At 39.5% G+C, this 24,959-nt stretch overlaps 1 protein-coding gene and 1 long non-coding RNA gene across 2 annotated transcripts in view; one reads left to right on the top strand and one right to left on the bottom strand.

The window, feature by feature from the left end:
• The window catches only part of LOC136874941 (uncharacterized), a 216,593-nt gene that overhangs the window by 112,967 nt on the left and 78,667 nt on the right, over positions 1-24,959 (bottom strand). The window lies entirely within an intron of this gene.
• Positions 23,836-24,959, top strand: part of Scgdelta (sarcoglycan delta) — a 545,288-nt gene continuing 544,164 nt past the window's right edge. Inside the window, exon 1 of the mRNA XM_067148647.2 lies at positions 23,836-24,568. Within this exon, the coding sequence (XP_067004748.1) occupies positions 24,539-24,568 (30 nt within the window). The 5' untranslated portion in view covers positions 23,836-24,538. The remainder of the gene's footprint in view (positions 24,569-24,959) is intronic.

Raw genomic sequence — 24,959 nt, 5'->3', positions numbered from 1 at the left:
TGGCTAAAGAGAATTTAATGAAAAACGGCATGTAAATTTGGAGAATAAGGCGCTACAATGTAGACTATAAACAATTTTATTCACGCTGAGTGAAATGGTAGTTTAGGGGGAAGGCCTGAAATGTCATTATCAAATATTTGTTATCGATAAATGCTACATAACCTAAGTTATACAGAATTAAATTTCCGATCATGCATGTCTCATACAATTTTTCCATACTGACTGTGATAACAAATGTTCATAGATTTCGACTTTTGTTACCAATCCCATATCAACGCCGAACCACGAGGAAATGGGTGAACAGAATTTCATGAAAATATGTACGTAAATTCTGGGAATAAGTTGCTATAGTATATGCTGTAAATAATTTTATTAACGCTGGATGAAATGGTAGTTTAGGTGAAGGTGGCTATAAAAATGTATTACATAATCAAAATTATGGAGGATACAATGTCCCATCATTTCCGTCTTACACATTTTTACCATTCCGACCATGATAACAGTATTCATGAATTTAGACCTTTGTTGCTTAGTCCGTATCAACTCCGAGCATTGCTAACATGAAATTATTATTTAATCGTGTTACCTGACGGTGATTTTTGTCATGAATGTCTTAAGGTGTATAACCGCCTGATCATCGGTCCATATTGACAACGAAAATAATTGTGAATATAATGATACAAAGTGAGGAAAAATAGTAAACTAACGATTAATTCAAAAATAAGAAAAAAGGCACTCATGAAAGAAGGAAGGGCTCCCTTTACATTACTATCACACAGTCGGAAGAACACTAAATGTGAAGGCCTACCATATCGATAGCTCGTAAAACTGATCAGCAGTTACATTACACTGACCACTGTTGTGATGGGATTTGTCTCTTCTGCTGCCACTCATCTCTCAAAGAAGGCACTGCTCCTACGTACCGAGTAAAACAGCATGCCGGTATATTGGCTGAATATAGCTGGGAAGTTAGATAGCTTTGCACATGTTACACGATTGTCCCTTCAACGACGGGTATTACACCTAGCAGGGCTACTTTATAAAACTAAACAACGATGGGTCACCCTCCTTCTCCAAATATCCACAGGTATGTCGCTCCCATGTATAAAATTACCCGATCCTCTTTCACCTTCTATCTGCTTAGTGCCATCGATTTTGACCATCCTGTAAGAAATTCATTAGCATCACGGAATATCGATTGAAGTTGTAAACTTGGTTAACCCTGCACTGTTTGAATTACAAACAGTAGTCTGTAGTCATCTTTGAAAAACGAACTCTTTGCACTGTATGTAAATGTAATGAACAATTCCGATTGCTGAGTTGCCGAAGACACACTATAGGAGTGCGAGAATCGCATTTACTTAACTGACAGAATTCTTCCATTTCCCAATTCCAGTCTCTGGACATACGTCAGTTATTTCAGTCCCCTATGTCACTGTTTCACACAGAGAGGACCGCGGTTCTAATCCCGCCCAATGCACGTTGGAATTTTTAGAATGAAAATCGTGTTCCTGTGATAGAATCTGTATGCCGTTTGGTGCCATGTGCTGGGATAGTCAGGATATTCCTGTAGTGAAAGCGTGTGTTTAATTTATGAGGCTCTGAGAGCTTGGTAATCCTGGATGCTAGACACTGGATAATAGGTTCTGAGATGCAGCCGTAGGACTAAGAGTGCTGTGTATTAGACGCGGTGGAGGTGATCATAGTTTTAAGGGAAAGTGCCAAAAAAAATCGTAAGAGAAGTGGTAAGAAAAGAATGAAAATGTAGGCAAAAGAAACGGAAGAGTCATGAAAGTTATGAAAAATGAGGCTCACGTGGCCTGTTGACATAATACAGTCGTGGTTGGCGGAGATAGTTTGAGCTGATAGAGAAGTGTAAAGTAGCAAACATAAAGCGAAGCCCCTGCAATGGAACAGCTCAGCTTTAATCTTCTCAGATGTTCTTCACCGTTTAATTTTGTCACATTACAAATCTCATACAAGGATTTTAAGTCGTCGATGGCATAATAAAAACATCTAGATCACGACGGTGACGTTCTAACCTCACAACGAACAAGGTAAATGTGACCTTTAAGCTCATTAGGATCTTTCAATTGTGAAATGACCCGTTTTCGCCCCAGTGGAACAGTGGGCTCAGCAGTTGGATTGCCACGCTAGTGCCGTTGAGGCACCATCGCAAGCCCCCTCTGCGGGACAATGCATTGACACTGTACAAGGAAGAATATATACTTCAACCAAAGGCAGAAATTTGTACAAGTGGAGGTGCGTATCTGCCCTAATTCACAGTAACGTTAGTGTCCTACATAGGAAGCTTGCAGTTGTATCTTAACGGCCCACTAGCCGTCATCGTCTTGGAAAGGTTTACGACACTGGAGCGGAAGGTTGGCCATTTCACAATTGAGGAAGTCTAATAAGCTTGAATGTTTTAATATTCACACTCGGTGAAATTAAATTATGGTTTCTTTCCGGGGACTTCGATGATTGGTAATATATTTGTGATTTAGTATTAAAATCACCAGTCATTATTACTACAGTATGTACTCAGCAAACACAGTGGTATTTTTACAGGTTAATCCACTTTGTTGATATTCATATTTTTTATAAAGTGCTTGTAATTGCTCGCTATAATTGAAGATATCCCGGAATGAATATGTAAGCAACAAATTTTTGGAAAGCGAGATTTCATTGAAAGTGGGTGTACTCATCACGCCTCTATGCTGCCGTGTCATCTTTCGTCTTATATTTGAACTTCAAGCTGATTTACAGCCAGAAGAACTATATCCTCTGTGGTGTGAGGATAGAACATTAGTCAAGATGGTGGACAGTGTTTGTTGGTTCATCATTGATGTAATAGATTTTAGACGAAATCACGTCTATATTTTGCAATATTTTCTTGTCATTTTTCTGTTATTGTTGTTATTTCTATGATTACATTAATAGTATTTGCTAAAGTGTTCGACTCGTTGGCTGAATTGTCAGCGTACTCCCCTTCGGTTCAGAGGAACCCGGGTTCGATTCCTGGCCTGATCGGGGATTTCATTCGATTCAGATTAATTCTTCTGGCTCGGAGACAGGGTGTCTGTGTCTGTGCCAACACTCTCATCATCATATTCACATAACACACCACACTACCAACCACCACAGAAACATGTAATAGAGATGATATCCCTCCATATAAGGTTGGTGACAGGAAGGGCATCTGGCCGTAAAACAAGGACAAATCCACATGCGTGAAGCAGTTCGCACGCGCGACCTCACAAGGTGTGGGAAAGAGCGGTGAAAGAAGAAGATGATGATGCTTGTTGTTTAAAGGGGCTTAACATCGAAGGTCATCGGCCAAAGAAGAAGAGTATTTGCTATAATATTCCTATTCCAAGTGCATGTATAGGATACCTCTTCTGTTATATACAAATGTAAGATATAGTTGATGATTAATTTCCATTGTATCACTAATCTTCCTTGTTCATACATTGTTCTTCAAACCTTAAGTTATAACAAAATATTTTTTTAATAGGTTAACTCATTTGTATACTTTCATACGCAGTTAGTTCAAATAGTGTATACCATGAAATGAACCCCCAAAATTATTTTCCTCTCATGAAAAAAATTACTGATTTGTTGATTATATCCTTATTCCGGGGAGATCATCAACTACAAAGTGTTCAGCCGTCCAGCCGTATTGACGAGCGTATGTTACTGTGATAATGAGGGTGTGTGAACTAATATTGTATGAATATGCAATTAGATTTGTTTTAGATTTGTCAAATTGCCGGTAGCGGGATGTTAAACTAACTAGTAATTTTCAGTGTATTTATGTATTATCTGAGTCCTATTAACGGAGTCTTCACATTACCTGAGGCTAATCTAATAATACAGTAAGAAAACTGCTAACCAGATAAATGGTGTAGAGTGACACAATTCTCTCAGCCCGCTGAAGCTGACTAGGTATACTAGAAATATCAGGCAACTTGTCATGCAATTACGATAAATAATGAACTCAGTTTCAAGCCATACACCAAAATCCTTGTATGAGTCTGGATTCGAATTACAACACTACAGATCAGAAACAAAACGGTATGCCTAATCAGTAGAGCTGGATTTAAATTATATACCGTAATAGTTTTGTACCGGAGGTACACCTGTTTCGTACATTTAAACTGAGCGCCTTTTAGAACGCCATCTGTAATGTGAAGCCTGAACTGTGCATAGCAGGCCTCTCAGGGTGCATGCGCTTGGTGCATGCACTGTGCACGGTGCAAAAGACGACTTCGCTGGGTTGCCCAGAGTGCAGACCCCAACTCCTCGATTTGGAGCAATAGCGCTGTCTCTCTCTTTCCCCACGCCTGTCTCGCTCGCTCCGCCTGTCTCCCTCTTCTTCACTTGCTCCGTAGCGCTCCACATCCGAGCCGAGTTGAGCCGAGCTTAGCCGAGTAGGCCAGAGACGAAGCGTTGGTCCAAGCCGAGCCGAGTGGAACCGATGCACTGTGCACAGGAACTCTGCGCCACTGTTTGCACGCGTGAGATTTTGGGCGTTTGAGAGGCACTGGTGTATAGGATGAAGTTTGAACTTTAATTTTCAGATGTCTCCACTATGGACTTATATGTCCCCTCCGGTGGGAGTATGGGCAATTAATTTTCAAAAGAATTTTGGTATCTGTAGGTTTTCAAAACTGAAGTGTCTGTCGATTGTTTTTGTGTTCTTTCTATCTCTTCCTTCTTCATGAAATTATTAGTCAATCACAAATGATGGATATTTATTCGATCAGCCAATCAAAATTGTGAGTGTGTAAGGGCCATCGGCCTAGAGAGTTCTGGAACCTTCCCCTCCGCTATAAATGCTGTGAACTTTTGGACCATGTTGTCTTCTTCGTCGCTCCGATCTAAAGGGCATTAGTAGTAGAGGCAGGGCAAACCTTGCCCGGCATCGAAAGTCGCACCATTTCAAGGTAATAGCAGAAATCTCTTCAATATGTGATAGCTCCAGATAACTGACTTGAACGGAAGGTTTCAAAATTCATTCCTAATGTAAATTTCTAAAGTTTAATATCATATTTAATGTAAATTCTCAGGCAAGTCTAAATAATTTATTCAAATCTCTCTAGGGCAAAATGTAAACTAGGGAATAGTGTCCACCATCTTTTAATTTCTATTCATCTGGGTATTGGGGTGACTACGATTTTGTCAAACTTTAAAACTTGTCTCTCCTTCTGGAACTTAATTTCTCCATCTAGTCACCCTCTGTAGCATAGGCTTAGCCTGTGTAACTCAGGGCCATAAACCCAGATAGGATTTTAATTGTTTGAAAGTGTATTTCCAAAGGAATGCAAATGTTTGCCTCCTATCATTTTGTTTACGTGCGATATCTCAAACCTTTTCGTTTGATCACTAAGGCCTTTTAGAATGGGCACTTGTTGCCCCTGCTTAATTTCTAAATATTCATAATCAAGTGAGTATCAGATTGTCGAATGGGTAAGACAGTAAATGTTTTCGTTATGATGTAAATTTTGGATTGAAAACTTCTGCTTGTGAGAAGCTGGAATATTGTAAATTTTGGAGCTCAGTCTCCTAGAGTGTAATTAAGTGGAGCAAAAGTGTTCTTCGTAATACTGTAACTTTTGAGCGAAATCATTATGTCAACAATTTTCTACATAGTACCTTATTGTTTTAGGTTGTCCATTCACTATATTTGGGAGAGCTGCCGAGCTCATCATTATTCTGTCCACCTGTTAATTTTTTATCAAGTTTGAAGTCAGAAAAAAGAAAGGAAAGAAATAAAATTTCAAATGTTTGTGTTTTAAATTATGCTTCGATCGTTTCTATTTCCCCCCATTCACCCCGGCACCTTCTAACCCCTCTGTAATCCACCGTATCCCTGTAAAAGGTTTATAAATATTTCGTAAATCTGAAATGATGTGCAGTGAACCCCACCGAAAGTATCATGATATATGGCAGAGAAAGTCGTCGAACTGACCACCTGATACTTAAATGTCTGCCGGCCATCTCCGTGGGCAGCCAAATTCTTCAGTGTTCTATACAGCATGTGCCACTAGGTTGCTTATTGTTTTATTTTTTTATAAATATAAAAAACGCAAGTTTGAAGAAGATCTGGGGAAATTGCCGAAAAGTATGAACACATTGGAGGAGTATAAGATGAAAATAAATAAAATAAAAGTAAGAGAGTGCAGTCGAAGTCAGGTGATTCAGAATATATTTGATTAAGAAATGAAGTCTTAAAGGGAGCAGATGAATATTGTTACTTGGGTAATAGGATAACTTACGATGGCAGAAATGCATACTAGCACAAGCAAGAAAGACCATGCTTTTGAAAAGAAATTTGTTCACTCCGAACATTGATATAGCGATTAGATAGATGTTTTTGAAGAACTTCGTCTGGAGCGTTAATTGTATGGAAGTGAAAAGTGGACAATTACTAGCTCAGAAAAACGGTGATTAGAAGCTTTTGAAGATATACTGAGTCGAATTTGTGAGAGGAGAATAATTTTGCTAAATTTGATCGAAAGAAGAGGTAGAATGATAGGATACATCTTGAGACATCCACAGCTTGTTCAGTTAGTTTATAAGGTAAGTGTAGGCGGTAAGAACGGTGGAGGAAATCAAGGCATGAATATGACAAACAGATTAGAATAGATGTATAACTGTATTAAACCGGTATATTGGCTTGTGACCCAAACAGTCGATTTGTTTCACCATTTGAAGTATAATATTGTTCCGGATATGTATCATCCCGGATTATCATAGGGCTCCCGCAAGAAGTGTCAAAACAGAGCAATACATTTTTTTCTCTAAAACTATTGAAGGTACGAATAAAATTCATATGAACATTTTTCTTGCAAATTTCGAACTTCACGTACACTTAGTGCACTCCATTGTTCAATATGGCTAACAGTTTAGGTAGCGTATTCAATTTTTAGGGTCCCAAACGTACGCTTTCCCCTGACTTACATCGCATTTTCTATGTAGTCAAGTATAGTGTTAAGTATAATTTTGTGTGTGTGTTTATGTATGTACTGATTGGATCATCCTAGGTTAAATCAGACCAATGAAACAGACAATGTAACAGTATGTATCCTGATTTCGTAAAAGCTGTCGTGTGAAAATAATATTACCGATACAAGAAATCATATTGTAGATATCGAGAAATGGCTATTATTTCCTTTATCCGAACAAATTCTTGCCTTGTGATGACGATACAAAGTGAATAATATAATGCTCTACTCCCCACTACTAACAGCCTCCCCGCATCCGATCACGGAGCTACCAAATTCAAATGTTTCTTCCCCTTTTCATTTTTTCTTCCTGCTGGAAACAAACGAAGTGAAGCAATTCTGTTCAGATCGACATCGAGGTGGGATCAGGAGAAAGAGATGCGGGAGCTGAATAAAATATAAATAAAGTTAAAAAAAGATCCAGACAAATTTCCAAATTATGCATGAGCTCGTAGGAAGTTGCTCCGAATTCATGAGCGCAGAGGAAGAAGGTGGACAAGGCCAGAGATGAACCGGGGAGAGCAAGAAATCTCTTCAAAATGGAAGCGGGAGGAAAACAGCCCTGACAGAAGATCACCGCTGGATTTTGAAATGGAAATAATATAAAGATGCAGCTCAAATGAATTGTGGAAATGTATAGGCCCTACATACAATGAGGAACTTGATGCGCGTATGGTCAGTTACGGAAAAGGGAGCATTATTAGTTGAAAATTAGATCAGAAATTTATATATGAAAATGTATACCATTTTTAAAGGTAATAAATCATATCAACTTTTAAAGAGTAATCTGGCTTGCTTCTAAATGGCCAAAGAAAGTACATTTTCTAAAAAAAAGTGAGTAAATTATTTATTGAAAATATTAGGGTCGAACTTTTTGTTTCCCGTCATAAGCCAGTTATAAAATATTTCTTGTTTTACTCTTTTATACGCGTTTGTCCAATGCAAACTTTTTCAACGAACTTGTGTCGATCTATTATGTTAGTACAGTGACAAGAAATGACTAGAGGGAAACTTGTTGTGTATGTTATAATATAAACTCGCCCTAAAAGCATTAAATCATTATTGCATTATTTTATTCGTAAAGTGAAGATAGTCCTCCGAGAATTATCTTTGATAATTTCTTGACATTTCTCGATGGTGCTTTCTCTGAGTTACTAATAACTTTTTGAGACGCAAAACGTTCATTGCAGTCGTATTGGAGGTAATGGAACAAGACAGCATTTATGCTGCACAGCGCGTTGCTGACTGACTATCGACAGTTCTGTGAAGTGTAATGTTCACCTATACTGCGGGTCACGTTTTGAACGGACTAAAGCGAGAGTACCGAGCTCGATAGCTGCATTTGCTTAAGTTCGGCCAGTATCCAGTATTCGGGAGATAACCGAGCTCGATAGCTGCAGTCGCTTAAGTGCGGCCAGTATCCAGTATTCGGGAGATAGTAGGTTCGAACCCCACTATCGGCAGCCCTGAAGATGATTTTCCGTGGTTACCCATTTTTACACCAGGCAAATGCTGGGGCTGTACCTTAATTAAGGCCACGGCCTCTTCCTTTCCACTCCTAGCCATTTCCTGTCCCATCGTCGCCATAAGACCTATCTGTGTCGGTGCGACGTAAAGCAACTAGCAAAAAAAAAAAAAAATCGGGAGATAGTGGGTTCGCGCCCCACAGCCAACAGCTCTGAAGGTGGTCTTCCGTGCTTTCCCATTTTCGCACCAGGAAAATGCTGTGGTTGTACCACAATCAAGGCCACGGCTGCATCTTTCGCACTCCTAGACCTTTCCTGTTCCATCGTCAACATAAGACCTATCTGTATAGGCCTAACTGCGACGTAAAGCACCTTGTAAAAAAACGGAAGTAGCGTCATTGCCTCGTTGGTTACCAAATGAACCGGTGCGCGATTGAGAGTTGTACTCCGGCACTAGAAAACAGCACAGCTCACTAGTTGTAACTTGAGCACATTTGAAAGAATTAAAACTAATGCATTAACGTATTCGAATTAATGAAGTATCACACCGCTACTGCTGTATTAAACGTAATCTGATAGTAACTGCACTCACGTGGTCAAGACATTTACTGCATACGTTTGGAAGCTCCACCTCGGATATACCGTTGCCATAAATCGTGCTGACAGGAGGCATGAAACACTTTCCCCTTTCCCCTCTCCAACCATGTGACAACACTGTAGTTGCAAGCCCTCTCACCCGCGTCTTCCCCTGGCCAACACCCTCTCTTCCGCTTTAGTCTGCATAAAAGGTGGCCCGAAGAATAATTAAAGGTACGTTTCCACGCATGGGTTACGACTAGACTATCTATCACAGTGGAGCACTTGGTTACTCGTTGTCTTTGTGATCCCTGGACAGCGGGCTCAATTCTGGCTAAAGTTGGATGCATCTCAGGGTGTTGAAATGCGATAACACCGTGTCGCTGGATTCGAAGCTGAAGAGGTAAAGGTGATCATGCATGACCATAAGAACCCGAATTTAATGCCCACTAGGAAGCCAAGAAACCATTAAGTGAACTTCTGCAGGGGCACATAACCTGTGTACCGCAGAAATCATTTTCATTCCTGGGCACAAAGACAGCGAGCATAGATTAGAGATACCAATTATTCTCATATTTTGCCGACTATACGATTCCTTCAAACCTTTTCTTTGCAGTCCTCTAAGGGCCAACATGGCTAGTGCCCTATTTATGTGCTAGTGGTTTAACGGCGCACTAACGTATCGAAAACTTTTGGAGACTCAAGATTGGGAAGGGCTAGGATTGGAAAGGTAGTGCCTCTGGCCTGAATTAAGCTACATTTCCAGCATTTTCCTGGTATAAAAATAAGAAACAACGAAGAACCATCTTTAGAGTTGCCGACGGTGGGATTCTAACCCACTATATTCCGAATGCAAGCACATAGCTGAACGATCCTAAACACACGGCGAACTCGCTTGGTCCCTTTTATATTAAAAATAATATAATAGAATGAATATGTAATATATTATTGTGTTATATGTTATTCGTAAAATTAATTATATTCCTCATTCATTAATTCCGAGGGAAGTTCCCGTCAGAGACAGGAAAGGAAGATTTTCAGGAAGTGTCTCATTTACGTGGGACAGTTCTCTTTGGTATATCGAAATATTTCACTTTTTAATGTAACCGTAACATTTTCACTTGGTGTAAAGTATAAATATGTATCAGAAAATGGTCCAAAATAAATGTTAAAATCTTCTTTCTTCTTTATTAATCCGTTTACCCTCCAGCGTTGGGTTTTCCCTCCGACTCAGCGAGGGATCCCACCTCTACTGATTAAGGGCAGTGTCCTGGGACATGGGACTTTGGATCGTAGGATACAGCTTGGAAGGAGGAGCAGTACCTCGCCCAGGCGACCTCACCTGCTATGCTGAACAAAGGCCTGGTGTGGGGGATGGGAAGATTAGAAGGGATAGACAAGGAAGAGGGAAGGAAGCGACCGTGGCCTTAAGTTATGTACCATCCCTGCATTTGCATGAAGAAGAAGTGGGAAACCACAAAAATACACTTCGAGGATGGCTGAGGAGGAAATCGAACCCTCCCTCTACTCAGTTGACCTCCCGAGGCTGAATGGACCCCATTAGAGCCTCGTACCACTTTTCAAATGTCATGGTAGAGCCGTCAATCGAACTCGGGCCTCCGGAGGTGGTAGGTAATCACGCTAACCACTACACCACAGAGGCGGACATTGTTAACATAAGTCCAGTTTAATTTATACATAGTTTAGGATATAGACATGGGACCTTCCCTAACGGTCACATTTCAGGAAAAAAATATGACAATTTATCTTTTTTTCTTACGTATGATATAATAATAATAATGTTATTTGTTTTACGTCCCACTAACTACTCTTTTACGGTTTTCGGAGACGCCGAGGTGCCGGAATTTAGTCCCGCAGGAGTTCTTTTACGTGCCAGTAAATCTACCGATACGAGCACCTTCAAATACCACCGGACTGAGTCAGGATCGAACCTGCCAAGTTGGGGTCAGAAGGCCAGCGCCTTAACCGTCTGAGCCACTCAGCCCAGCACGTATTATATGAGCTGGCTTGCCAAGGCAGTAAAAGCGTGCTCGGTTCACTCGGAAGGATATGTGTTCAAATTCCCATGATGAAGTTAACAGTTTACGAACGAGATTTCAACTTCTGGTGAGTCACATCACCCTGAATTTCACTCAGTCTATATCAAAACAGACTAAAACGTTAAATTCTGGGGGTAAGGACAGCTAGTCCATGGCTAACCACGTAGTGCCGAAGTTGCAGATAGAGGAGATTTTAACCTTCCACTTTTCGGAGGGTCTTCGTGTCCCCTACAGAGATGGCAGTCTTACATATTCCACCCAGTAGTCTTTAAGAACTAGATGGACAATATGCCAAACAGTGGGTACGTCCATCAGTCATAGTTAATCGTGACAAACTTTTAGCTCATATCAACGTATCATACTGTGTCAGTCAATTTTCCACCCTGTGTGACAGCCCCAGTTCTCCCTGTGCGGTTTATTGAAGCAATGCGCAGACCTATATCGCTCCAGCGCTCGGGAGGCTCTGTAATCCGTCCTGACATTCTCTTCCAAATGCGTACCGTTTCCACTGAATTAAATTACGTTAGGAGCAAATGTTATGTTTGTACTGTACGTACACCCGTGAGAATAAAACCAGCAGTGTACGATTCAAATTGTTATTAATTCAGGGAAATAGCCCAACGATCTGCTACTCATGGTCTAAATTGGCTTTATACAGCATAGCTATTGCATTCTTCCTTTAAAGGGAAAGTGAAAATTCCCTTAATATTTTCTATGGATTTTGGGCGATAATGCAGTGATATTGTCTCTTTCTTATCAATACTAGGCTGCAATTCGGTTTCTGCTAAATTCTCTTCAAGTTAATCGCGAACTTGCCCGCGCAATACTCAATTTGAAACTTTAGACAAGACACAGACGGCTTCTAACATCCGGAAAATATGTCATCATCACCATCCTAGGAGGATCTCTTGAGTGAAATTATCAGACCGATGTGATTATGTCAGTATCTTGTGAGAAGCCAATACTACCAGCATTATTAGACCACGTAGTTATAATGCCCGAAAGTTATCTTCCAAAGTAAATGACAAACATTTAGTGTAAAGATGACCTAGGAAAATGGAGAGGATCATTAGAATAACACAAACACATCCTTAAGTCCAACATAAAGATATGAAACACGATCCCTTATAACAGAGAGGCATGTTCGGCTCCTTGGCTAAATAGTTAGCGTGCTGGCCTTTGATCGCAGGGGTCCCGGGTTCGATTCACGGCAGGGTCGGCCATTTCAACCATCATTGGCTAACTCCGCTGGCATGGAGGCTGGGTGTATGTGTCGCCTTTATTATCATTTTACCCTCATCCCGATGCGCAAGGTCGCCTACGTGTGACAAATCAAAAGACCTGCACCTGGTGAGCCGAACACGCCCTTGGACACTCCAAGATCTAAAAGCAATTCGCCATTTCATTACATATCGTCTACACTGGCTTAGATAGTGCATAAAGACCCATAACACTGTGAACAACAATGAGATGATTGGGGCAAAATAAATTCATTGAAAGAATGTATAAATCGCTGGAGAAACGTTTTTCAACAGCCTGTATCAGATGAAGACGTGTGCCAAAAATCTGGAAGGTGCCGTGGACTGAGATTGACCTTGTCAGTCTTAAGGACGAACAGTCAAAATGCAGAATTCCATAGAAGACTATTATATCTGTCAATGAGTGTAAACCCATAATCACTCTGTATCTCCGTGACGTTGATGCTGCAGAACGCAGACAAGCAGAAAACAGCTGCCACTAGCGATCCTGACGAAATAGTCTCTTTTATCGTAATCGTTGAATTTTTTATTACGGAAGACAGTTGTCTTTATAATTAGGAGAAGTACAAATAATTATACAATAATAATAATAATAATAATAATAATAATAATAATAATAATAATAATAATAATAATAATAATAATAATAATAATAATTTCATGTGGCTATTTCTAGCCGAGTTCAGCCCCTGTAATACAGACCCTCCGATGAGGGTGGGAGGCATCTGCCATGTGTAGGTAACTGCGTGTTATTGTGGTGGAGGATAGTGTTGTGTGTGGTGTGTGAGTTGCAGGGATGTTGGGGCAGCACAAACACCCAGCCCCCGAGCCATTGGAATTAACCAATGAAGGTTAAAATCCCCGACCCGGCCGGGAATCGAAGCCGGGACCCTCTGAACCGAAGGCCAGTACGCTGACCATTCAGCCAATAATAATAATAATAATAATAATAATAATAATAATAATAATAATAATAATAATAATGTAAACAATTGTCATCTTCGTCATCATCATCATCATGCTCGGCCCCCATGGCTAAATGAACTCCTTCAGTCAATATTTCAACGGAAGGTAACTGGCAGTCGTGGTGGTGGAACACATAAAAAATAAGACGATAAATAAATAAATAAATTAATTAATTAATTAAATAAATAATTAATTAATTAATTAATTAATTTGACATAGCTAAAACAGTTTGGATATATTTTTCAGTTCGTGGGACAGAAGAATAAGAATAAGAATAAGAATAAGAATAAGAATAAGAATAAGAATAAGAATAAGAATAAGAATAAGAATAAGAATAAGATGAAATAATTTTGTGTTAATTTATATGTGACCTAGATCGATAGCTGCAGTCGCTTATGTGCGGCCATTATCCAGTATTCAGAAGAGAGTGGTTTCGAACCCCACTGATGGCACCGCTGAAGGTGGTTTTCCGTGGTTTCCATTTTCGCACCGGGAAAATGCTGGGACTGTACCTTAATTAAGGCCACGGCCGCTTCCTACCCACTCCTAGACCTTTCCTGATCCATCGTCGCCGTAAGACCTAGCTGTGTCGGTGCGACGTAAAGCAACTTGTAAAAACAGTTATAGGCTATGTGATTGCTTTTAATTATAGCGTTACCGTATTCGTATGTAAACTTTAACTGTCGTGTTTTTTCCGTTTCTGGTTTAAATGCATTTCCCTTTTAATATCCTTTTATCTTATAAAATGTCTTGTTTTTTTCTGTCTTTTGTAATGCATTTTTCATGTAATTTTTTGTTGTATTTTTCATATAATTGACGTTTTAACTTAATTTCGTTGTTGTACTACTGGAAGTAAGCAGTGCTGTCAGAATTTCTTCCAATTGCATTCGTTAATAATATACAGACCGGGCGAGATGGCCGCGTGGTTAGGGGCGCGCAGCTGTGAGCTTGCATCCGGGAAATAGTGGATTTGAGCCCCACTGTCGGCAGCCCTAGAAATGGTTTTCCGTGGATTTCCATTTCCACACCAGGCAAATGCTGGGGCTGCACTTTAATTAAGGTCACGTCCGTTTCTTTCCCACTCCTAGGCCTTTTGTATTCCACCGTCGCCAATCTGTGTCGGTGCGACGTTAAGCCAATTGTATAAACAACATGCAGTATATATACTGTCATGAATACGAGTCTTTGGTTGACACGAATTTATATTAAAGCAGGTGTATCCACCCGAATTGACGGGTTAATCAAAATGAAAGTACAGTTACACTAAGCGGAATATTCTAAGAAAAAAGGTGGAATGTTAGTTTTGTGTTGCCTGCTCTAGAGGCTAAAGGCAACATGGTCTTCGCCCATTATTCCTTGCATTTCACTGCCGAAACAATGTAACATTAATACACATGAAGGCCTACATTATTTGTTCGTTGCTGACGTACTGAATGTCAGGCGCTTACATGTGAGCCCAATTCTTTATTAGAGGTACTTGAAGTCCGTCATTTAATCTAATGCTTCTTTGTCCACTACATTTGTCGTTCTGTTATCGTGGAAATGATTTTCCTGCTGCTGTTATGGAAGTGTGTGACGTACAGTTAGGCGGGTGAGAAGCAGCTCGACCTGACGTCATGTCCTGCAACTCTTAAGGCCACCACACACAGAAAGCCGAGCTAAGCCACGCAATGCTAAGCAACTGAACGAAAAGAGTCGCTCCAATTAAGTTACCTGGAATGGCACACACAGACTGCTATGCTAAGCTACGTACGCTAACCTAAGCCGTGCCAAGCTACATTTTACAGATCGCCAAGGAGGCGATTTTCATGGCTGTGGCTGGCTTCGCGCATGCGCACAATCACTTTTTGCCCGGTGTCTAGCAAACGGTCGTTTTATGTGTGTGGCTTTGATAAATTACCTCAATACAGCAGCTATTTTATTGTTTAATTTCTTCTGTGCTTTTCAACTATTATCGCAGACTAAGGGATAAAAGACTCGTTGAAGAGATACAAAAATAAACTTGTTTGTCAAATTATTAAAGAGAGATAACCATGAAAGACAAATGTTGGCAGCAAATAAATGAAACTGTGGAAATTGATTGTATGAATCGTTCATTGCTTTTACATACATTTCTACACTATATTGAATAATTCATATTCAGTATTTCTTAACAGAGAGAAGTTCATCAAACTGTTTGAATTAAATGATGGAATTCACCATGAATTATTCTCCCACCAATTTCCCGTGTACAGAATCTTCTCCGCTTTCTCTTCCATTCTCTTCCTTCTTCTTCCACGAGAGCGGCCAATCAAAAAGGCCTCCTCTTCAATCAATCCGCCATCTTCAAACGGCTGCTTAGCACAGTTTAGCTCAGCGTAGCTTCTTATCCGTGACATAGCACAACACAGCTTCGCATTACTTAGCATAGCGTAGCTTAGTGTAACTTAGCTTTCTGTGCATCGTGGCCTTTAGAGTCTGACCCTGTGACTTGTTAGTCAACGCTAAGCGCGGACTGACGGAGAACTGCAAACGGAAACTTTAAGGAAGCCTATGCTTTTGTCTTTGTTGTGGAAGTGTGTGCTGTTGTTATTACTTGGGTGTACGGCTGGGATAGGTGGTTTGGTGCACGAAATGAGTTACTGCCTAAATACTTCTTACTTCTCTTGAATAAGGACGAAACCACGCAGAAGTACCAAAATGACAGAGGCCGGTGTTAGGCGTCCAATTTCGAACAACTGGCCTCCGAACAGTATGGAAAGTAACCGCCTTATCCGAAACAATAATTAAAAATTTTCAGCAGTTTTCCAGTTATAACAAATCAGCACCCAGTACGTACGCCTGTTGTTGGTGTATCTTTGGATATGTGGAATCTAATATGAAGTTTAGTTGAAATATCTCCAGTAGTTTTCTAGATATAAGAAATCAGCACCGAGCGAGTTGGCCATGCGCTTAGGGGCATGCAGCTGTGAGCTTGATTTCGGGAGATAGTAGGTTCGAACCCACTGTCAGCAGCCCTGAAGATGATTTTCCGTGGTTTCCAATTTTCACACCAGGCAAATGCTGGAGCTCTACTTTAACTAAGGCCACGATCGCTTCATTTTCCTTCTTACTCTCATCCCTGTTCTATCACATCATCACCATAAGAAATATTTGTGAACGTGTGACGTAAACGCAAGTGAAAAAAACCAGTACTACGGCACCCTTTAATGGGCTATGTCCGCTAGGAATAAGACTCTATAACATTCCATTAAGAATATCTCCTTTATTAATCTTTCTATCGAAAAAATGCCTATATCAGAAAAAGTTTTAGATATTGATTTACTTTCAGGATGGTAGATTTCTTTTAAGGTTGATCATGGATATTTTGTGAGATAGTAAAATCACTGATTCGGCCTCCTTATAAACCCCCAGTCCTTCGAAATGGTGTGGACGCTGAAACCTACGTTTGGATAGGTGGATTATATATAACGCCACTGCGCGAGCAATACCACGTATCTGACAATACTCTTCCTATCTATTATTTTCCTTCAGACCGGTCACGCCTCCCAACCACATATAGATTTGCAGGTCATCAGAAAAATTTTCACTGTGTTCGTTTTCCTATGCAAATTTTCTTAATAACAGTTTGACCAGGGACTGTACATGGCTTCGAAGTTGAAGAGCTGAACTTCAAAATCTAAATACCTCACCAATAATTCCAACATCAAATGTGCTTGTGCTTCTAACATTCGTGCTATTCAGATAAAAATTTGGACACCCACATGTTTTGTGACGGATCGCCCTACATCTGTATATACCGCACGTTGTAAGCGCTCTAGCCCAGAATCCATGACTGTGTAGATGAATTCTCAAAACATTTACCTACATTCATATACACATTCTACTGACGAAACTTAACCCTCTAACTGCATATATCACGTATGTCCGCCTACACATAGGTTATCGTTAATACTTACGCCAACTGACGCATAGTAAGTTTCTAGCTATATAAACAGGGCAATTTTTTGATTATTTACGTGTAGGTATTTTATTACCTGTTAATTTTATGTGGAGCGATTGTTTGTACAATTCGTTATTATGACGTTTACTGATATTTCACACCGTTTCCACCCACGCCCCATACCGATGGGGATGGACGTACACTTAAACGACATGCAGTGTTGCTGTTCATCTCTGCGAGACCGAAACGTATGAATTGACAATATTTTCGATTACATTTATATGCCAACCCCTCCCTTTCTCCACCACTAGGGGTGGCATACTCCAACAGTGCTTTTTTCTAGACTGTCATAAGTGTAGCAGAATCTCTTCTTAGCCTAGCCTGCATTTACGCACAAGCCTACTTCGAACACCAGGCCAATATCTATATAAATTAAATCGTAACGGCCGTGTGCCTGTACATTGACTATTTCGGCGAAATTTCCTTACAGTTATCCGTTTCAGGTGTAATAATGGTCATGTGCATATTTTTAGCTTTGGTGTCTGTTTGTCGGTTTCTCGGTTTGTCTGTCTGTTTATTTGTTTGTTTGTTTGTTTGTTTGTTTGTTTGTCTGAGTTCTTAATGCTTGTTGCTTGTTGTTTAAAGGGGCCTAACATCGAGGTCGTCGGCCCCGTCTGAGTTCTTATAACTTGAAAACTACCGGATATATTTCTACCAAACTTGATAGTTAGAATCCACCTGTCCTTGGGTAGGTTTAAGGGCCAATATTATTTCTGAATACCTAAATTTACTGGGGAGGTTTATCGAAAATAAGAAGAGCATGATGTTGCACTCCCACAAGATATGCACATTCAACATTAATGGACATAAACCTTCCAAATGGAAATCAATTTCTAAAATTTTTTTCTCGTGTGCATCATTTTGATAGGAGGATTAATAAGGGAGTTACCATGAACGGACGGTTTTTCATTACAAGTCCCGACAGAATTTACTCAAAAGCTGGTCGGTGTAAAGTGAATTTCTTATAACTTGAAAACTACTGAAGATATTTCAACCAAACTTTACATTTAGCATCCACCTGTCCAAAGGTAGGTTCTACGATACATGCCATTTCAAATTCTGGAATGGACTGGGGGTTTATAGGGAACCGAAAAAGTGATTTAACTCTCTCACTATATGTAGACGACCAACCTGACTGAAAATCGACCAGCCTTGATGGAAATCCTTTTTTAAAAGTTTTTCTCATGTGCATTGTTTCGACGGGGGGGAATTAATAAGCGAGATGTCATTAACGGTCGGTTTTGCATGCTAAGTCAAGCGGACATAACCCAAAAGGTGTTGTACGTGGAGCAGATGCCTTATGTATCTATACAAATAAAATCGTAACTTATAACTTGAAAACTACCGGATATATTTCTACCAAATGCTGTGTATTTAGCTGTAACATAAAGATATATCCTTCTCGAACTCCTGTGTAACTGGCATTAGTAAGGAGGGACTACCATTTTAATGAATATTTCCCATCTAGATTTGCCTGGCAAAAGTCAAGGGAGCACGCAATTTTGTTCAAATCTCCCCTAACCGATTGTGCCTGGGAATAGGCAGGTTTGTCCGCCATTATAAACAAATCTACCCGTCTAAAATATGATGGGCATTAGGAATAGTGGCCTGCTATTATAATGGAAACAAACTTGGTGTGACTCACATTAAGAAAAGGGGCCTGCCATTATAATTATAACAGCACATCTCAATTTTGACTGGCAGTATGGAAGGTGCCTCCCATTATTATAAAATCTTCGCAACTGTAATCTGTCTGAAAGAAGGAAAGGAGGCCTGCCATTGTAACGAAAACTCCCCAAATCGATTATGGCCGCGTAGTAGGTAATGTGGCCTGCCATTATAATGAAAATTTCCCTACTCGGTTGTGAATGGCAGTAGGGAAGTGAGACTGCCGCTATCATCACAACTCCGCAACTCGCACTTTACATTGGAAACAAAGATTGGGAACCTCCCCCCACTGTTTCTGGATAACGCTAAGTGTCATGCAATTTTAAAGCAATCTTACCCGCTGCATTTACAGTAATTTACTTCGACATCCGTATACTATGAAAAATACCATAGAGAAGCACAGACACATTTGCTAGTTCTACTATAGCTGATGTTGTCATTTTTACGGCTGGTCATTTCTTCATCCTATTCCTAGATCGGGGTACTGCGATCTCAATATCTCCACAATGGTTGATTTTAGGCCCTGAAAACATAGTTTTCGTGGCTCGGAGGGCCTCACCGAGTTTTGCTCTTCGCATCGTTAAGCTTAAAGTGAGCTTTGTCTCGCCCTTGTACGACAAATTCGATTTGCCCTATGTTAATGTACCCAAGGGCCTAAATCTAGGGAATAGAGAGGAATGTTAACATTTCTTGTAGATATAATTACCCACATGTTCCTAAAAGGTAAGTATACAGCATTTGGTTCAGATTGTTGGAACGGTAAGAATTTATATAAGGAATAGACAGACGGACAGACGGACAGACAGACTGATATTGTCCTTTATATATATATAGATTTACTATGAATTTCAAAATGTGAACAAACATTATCGGTGTGATGGATCCCGGTTCTTTCCGGTGGTAGATTAAGGGGCTCAAATACTCCTGCTATGTGTCAGTAGATTTACTGGCGGAACAATCAACCTTCACCGTGGCCTTTCCAGAAACCGTAAAGGTTGTTAGTAGGACGTAAAGCCAATAACATTGTGATTATTATTATTATTATTATTATTATTATTATTATTATTATTATTATTATTATTATTATTATTATTATTATATTATTATTATTAAGCTACCTATTTCTTATTACTGTTGGCTCATTTGTGCTACTGATAATTAGCTATGAGATTTTGCCTCTTTCCCGATTTTATTCGTGTACACAGAAACGAAGACTTTCAAAATATAAATCCGTTTTAGGTTCTTCTTTAGCAAGAATTCCTCAGTTTATTGTGCCTATAAATACCTATTTAAGGGATTCGTACCTAATTGGAGCATAATTGCCTATTTAATGCATTTTGACGCTCTTTAAATGTAAACAATTTTCTTCCAATGCGTGATATTCTATCTGTTGTGGTCGACAGAATTATTTACTTCTTTCTCAACATGTGTCTACCTCACTAACGATAACGATAATTCTCGGAAGTCTCTAGAAATAGTGCCTGGAGAATTTTTTAAGAGCTAACATGTACAATTTGACATCGAAGCCTTCCACCCTTCCCACCTCTTAGGATATGCGAGAAACAATCACCGTGGAACTATGTTGTACACATCCGTATCCACTAGCTCCCTCTCACTGCGAATTTTTGAATACTTCATCTTGAGAACGTCTTGAGATCTACCTTGAAAATGTGTGTTCGACAATGCCTAAATAAAAATCTTTCAAGTCCTACTGGCTGAAGCAGTGGACCACTGGAGATCCCAACTTCACTACTGAAGGAAGGGTATAGGCTTCAGTCAACTTTGCAATAACGAGATAAGTTCGTTTGTCCCTTTTATGCTTTTATTACGGTGGATTACGATCACATTTCGTTGTAGCATTTATAGGCCTATTAATTTACGCATTGTGGCAAATTGTTTTGTTGCAATGCTGTAAAGCAATGAAATTTCTGAAATTTATACAGTATAGCTAACATATAAATGCTAGAACGTTACCTTGAGACCACACGGCGGTTTCTTTTCACAGAGTGGATGAGAATTAAATTGGTATTTTGAACTGTGATTCATTTTCTGTGAAACATATTTACGTAATGCAATTATTAAAACTCCCTTTTAAATAATTCGAAAGTAACTCCAGGCTCTAGTGAATTCACAATACTGCCAAATTAAAACTGGGAATTATTTAAGGACACATTCTCATGTAAATTACGTATTAATTCATACCTCTCTGACGCCTTTTCTGTTATATATATATGAAACAACTGCATAATATATGCTAAGCATTATTGCCATTTATCCCAACAACAGAAATTGAACATACTGAAACAATGTAAGATTCATAGTTATTATTTTTCAGATCAAGTATGAAAACAAGATCACATAGAACAGCAAAAACTACAGTGATGAGCCTGAAACGAGTTCAGCAAATTGTATCAAGGGAGCCTTTCTACTACACACCAGTGAATAGTAACCAACGGCAATTTACTTCAGATATGAGTACTGCTATGGCGGGAGAAAATATCCTACTGCAAAAACTGGAGCATTCAGCATTTAAAGAATTTTCAGAAAACTACAGAAACAAAATCATACCATGCGCATCAATGCTGCAGAAAGCCATGCAATGCCTATCGGTTCCATCAGACTCGGCATTCTTTAAGGCCGACTTCAGCAAGCTGGCGGGAGCGATCACGGTGTAGGAAAAGAGCGGCTTGCCCCTTTTAGAGTCGATTGGGATTGTGGAAGAAGTTAGGGGAAGTCTTGAACAAACATCTGAACAGTTAGCCGCTGTCAGGGAATTAGGTCCTGAAAAGAAATCCAGAGTGAAAATAGATAGCGAAAGTATAAGAATGTGCTACGAGGTGAAGTAGATTCATGAAGTTTCGTCCCATCACTTCATGTGATTGTGAGAGATCTTTCTCACAAAATTGAAACATTATTGATGACAACAGAACACAATTATTACTTAAAAATATTGAAAATTTGTTAGTTGTTCGAGTTACTTTCATAGCCATTGAGTGCAATACTAAATTATAAGCATTTTTTTCTACCCTGTTGCCTCTTTTACACAATGGAGTCTACTACGGGCCTATTTAAGCTAGTTTAGTGCCTACATGCGTGCTTATTTGTACTATATTCAGTGCCTATAAATTCTGGCCCTGTTGATAATACAGAAGGAAGGCGAGGGGATCATAAAGCATTTAAATAATAATGTTGATGTGATGTGAGCCGGGCTGAGTGGCTCAGGCGGTTCAGGTGCTGGCCTTTAACTTGGCAGGTTCGATCCTGGCTCAGTCCGGTGGCATTTGAAGGTGCTCAAATGCGTCAGCCTCGTGTCGGTAGGTTTACTGGCACGTAAAAGTACTCCTGCGGGTCAAAATTCCGGCACCTTGGCAGTAGTTAGTGGGACGTAAAAATATTATTATTATTATTATTATTATTATTATTATTATTATTATTTTTATTATTATTATTATTGATGATGTGATATGATGATGTGTGACCTCCGAAGAGGCCTGTGCAAGAGTCTTTCTAGTTGACACCCATAGATGACATGCTCGTCTCTGTGTGTGTGTGTGTGTGTGTGTGTGTGTGTGTGTGTGTGTGTGTGTGTGTGTGTGTGTGTGTGACATTGATAATGATGAGGTAAGGAGAGGATGAAACGCTATGTAGGCATATAGCCAAATCCTGTCGAATTATTTTTCTCAGTATTAGTCAATGAATAATACTCGTCATAAACGACCAAAACCTAAGTTCTAAGAATAAGTTGTAATAAGAACAATGGCTTTACTTCCCACTAACTACCTTTTACAATCTTCGAAGACTCCGCATGAGTTTTATTTACGTGCCAGTAAGTCTACCGATACTAGGCTGACGTATTTGAACACCTTCAAATACACCGGACTGAGACAGGTTCGAACCTGCCAAGCTTGGGACAGAAGGCCAACGCCTCAACCGTCTGAGCCACTCAGCCCGGCGAATAAGTTCTCACGGGCACATTGTTTGCTTAGAGCGACATATAAATCGAGTTCTAATTGGTAACAATCTAGTAAAATGATGCACACGTGATTATTTTCAGTAAACATCAATGTCCTACTGTCGTTCCACATGACTGGCTTTGCTTGGTCCCTTGTGACCAGGTGACCAAGAGTGATCATTGATTCAACTAGTTGTGTTGATAATTGTAATTTTGGGCATCCCTGACTCGCCGTGTTGGAGGATTGCCATTGTATGTATTTATAGCACGACCAGCCTCTCTCGTAGTTCATGCATTCTGTTGTGCCCGCGCAGTTGGTATCGCGAAGCAGGCTAGTTCGCGTGCGTCCTTTGCCTTCGAAAATCCGACAACAAGTGTCCTGCCGTCTTGGATATAGAGTGTCAATTAATCTTACCAACAATACTTTTATAAACGCTTTAGAATAAGAATGGGCGAATTGGATCCAGGTTATTAAGGGAGAGATTCTTGTGACGGAAGTATCTAATTTTTTTTTCGTTTATAGGTGGTATTCGTGTAGCGAAGACTACTTTGTTGTTATGTTTTTCCAGACTTGTGTTTTTTTATGACGCTGTTAAGGTTGTGCCAGTCATTTTCACTGATTTTCAATCTTAATTTAAATTGGAAATGAATGCTGAATGCGGATTATTAGCGTAAATTATGTAGTAAAATAATTTTTATTAACATCAGTGCACTAATGAGGATTGTGAAGATTTTAACATTTATTTCAAGAAATGGTATTCTATGTGTGTAAAATAGAAATTTGTCGGAATATCATCCAAGATTGTGCGCCATAATTATGAGGTCTTTCATAAATTGAAGTCAGCTATAGAATATACTTTCAACTGAATAATACGTGTTTTACAGCGCCCATATATGTACCTTTACAGTGTTTATATGTGACTGATACTGGAGCATTTGGAATATATCCTGGATGTGAGCATTTTCTTACAAGAATTCTGTCTGCATCTTGATGGGAGCAAAGCTGCTGTTGTCGGTACAATAGTAGGACGTATTCGTCCTGAGGGGACTCCTTTGTCCTCCCAGTGATTCACATGCCTCATCTGTATACAAACAGTGTAGTAATGTGACTTTCTTTTGTTCACTTGATGGCACCTCATCGCCATTCCACTCTTCTTTCGTACAAATCTCTACTAAGACAAGGCAAGATAAGAATGTCAGTTTGTGTTTTATCTTCTAAGTATCAAACCAAAAGTGACGAACACAGTAGATATTCAATATGGTTGGAAAGTAATTTCCAACTGTAACAACTGTAAAAAAAAAAACTTAATCCTTACCTAGTATATGATATGTTAGAATAACAATATTTGCCTATTAACGTTGCTGCGTACATAATTACATAGATACAATAAAAGTACTAATAAGTTGTGAGTTTCTAGAATGGCTGCTTATTTAAAGAAGTGAATATCTTGGAAGGATAAGATTGAATGTAATAACTTCTAACCAGTAAGAAAACATTGGTAGAAACCTGTGTAGTGTTACTTCGTAGTGAAGTGGGAGTGTTCAGTGCAAGTGCATTGCGGGCAAGTCTACAACTGGAAATCAACAGTGCATCACGTCAATATGTTTTCTCTGCAGCGATTCGCCACTTGGGTATGTCTGTCATACATGAAATATCATATGTATGTATGTATGTATGTATGCATGTATGTATGTATGTATGTATGTATGTATGTATGTATGTATGTATGTATGTATGTATGTATGTATGTATGTATGTATGTATGTATGTATGTATGTATGTATGTATGTATTTATGTATGTTAATATGGTAAGAGCCATTCGGAAGTGACGAGGTTTCTGTGATAGTTGGACAGGAAATCGTTGTTTTAAAAATTCATCGGCCATGGATTAAATTGAAGTACAACTCCAGACTTCACTTGGTGTGAAGATGAAAAACGACAGAAAAAATATATTTAGGACCTCTGAGGTTAGGGTTCGAAGCTTGTATCCGTCAAATATAAGCGTATTTTTATACGAAAAT

This window comes from Anabrus simplex, chromosome 1, assembly GCF_040414725.1.
Source record: "Anabrus simplex isolate iqAnaSimp1 chromosome 1, ASM4041472v1, whole genome shotgun sequence".
Lineage (NCBI taxonomy): Eukaryota > Metazoa > Arthropoda > Insecta > Orthoptera > Tettigoniidae > Anabrus > Anabrus simplex.
Note: the sequence above shows the minus strand (reverse complement) of the source record. Positions and strands in the feature narration are given on the sequence as shown.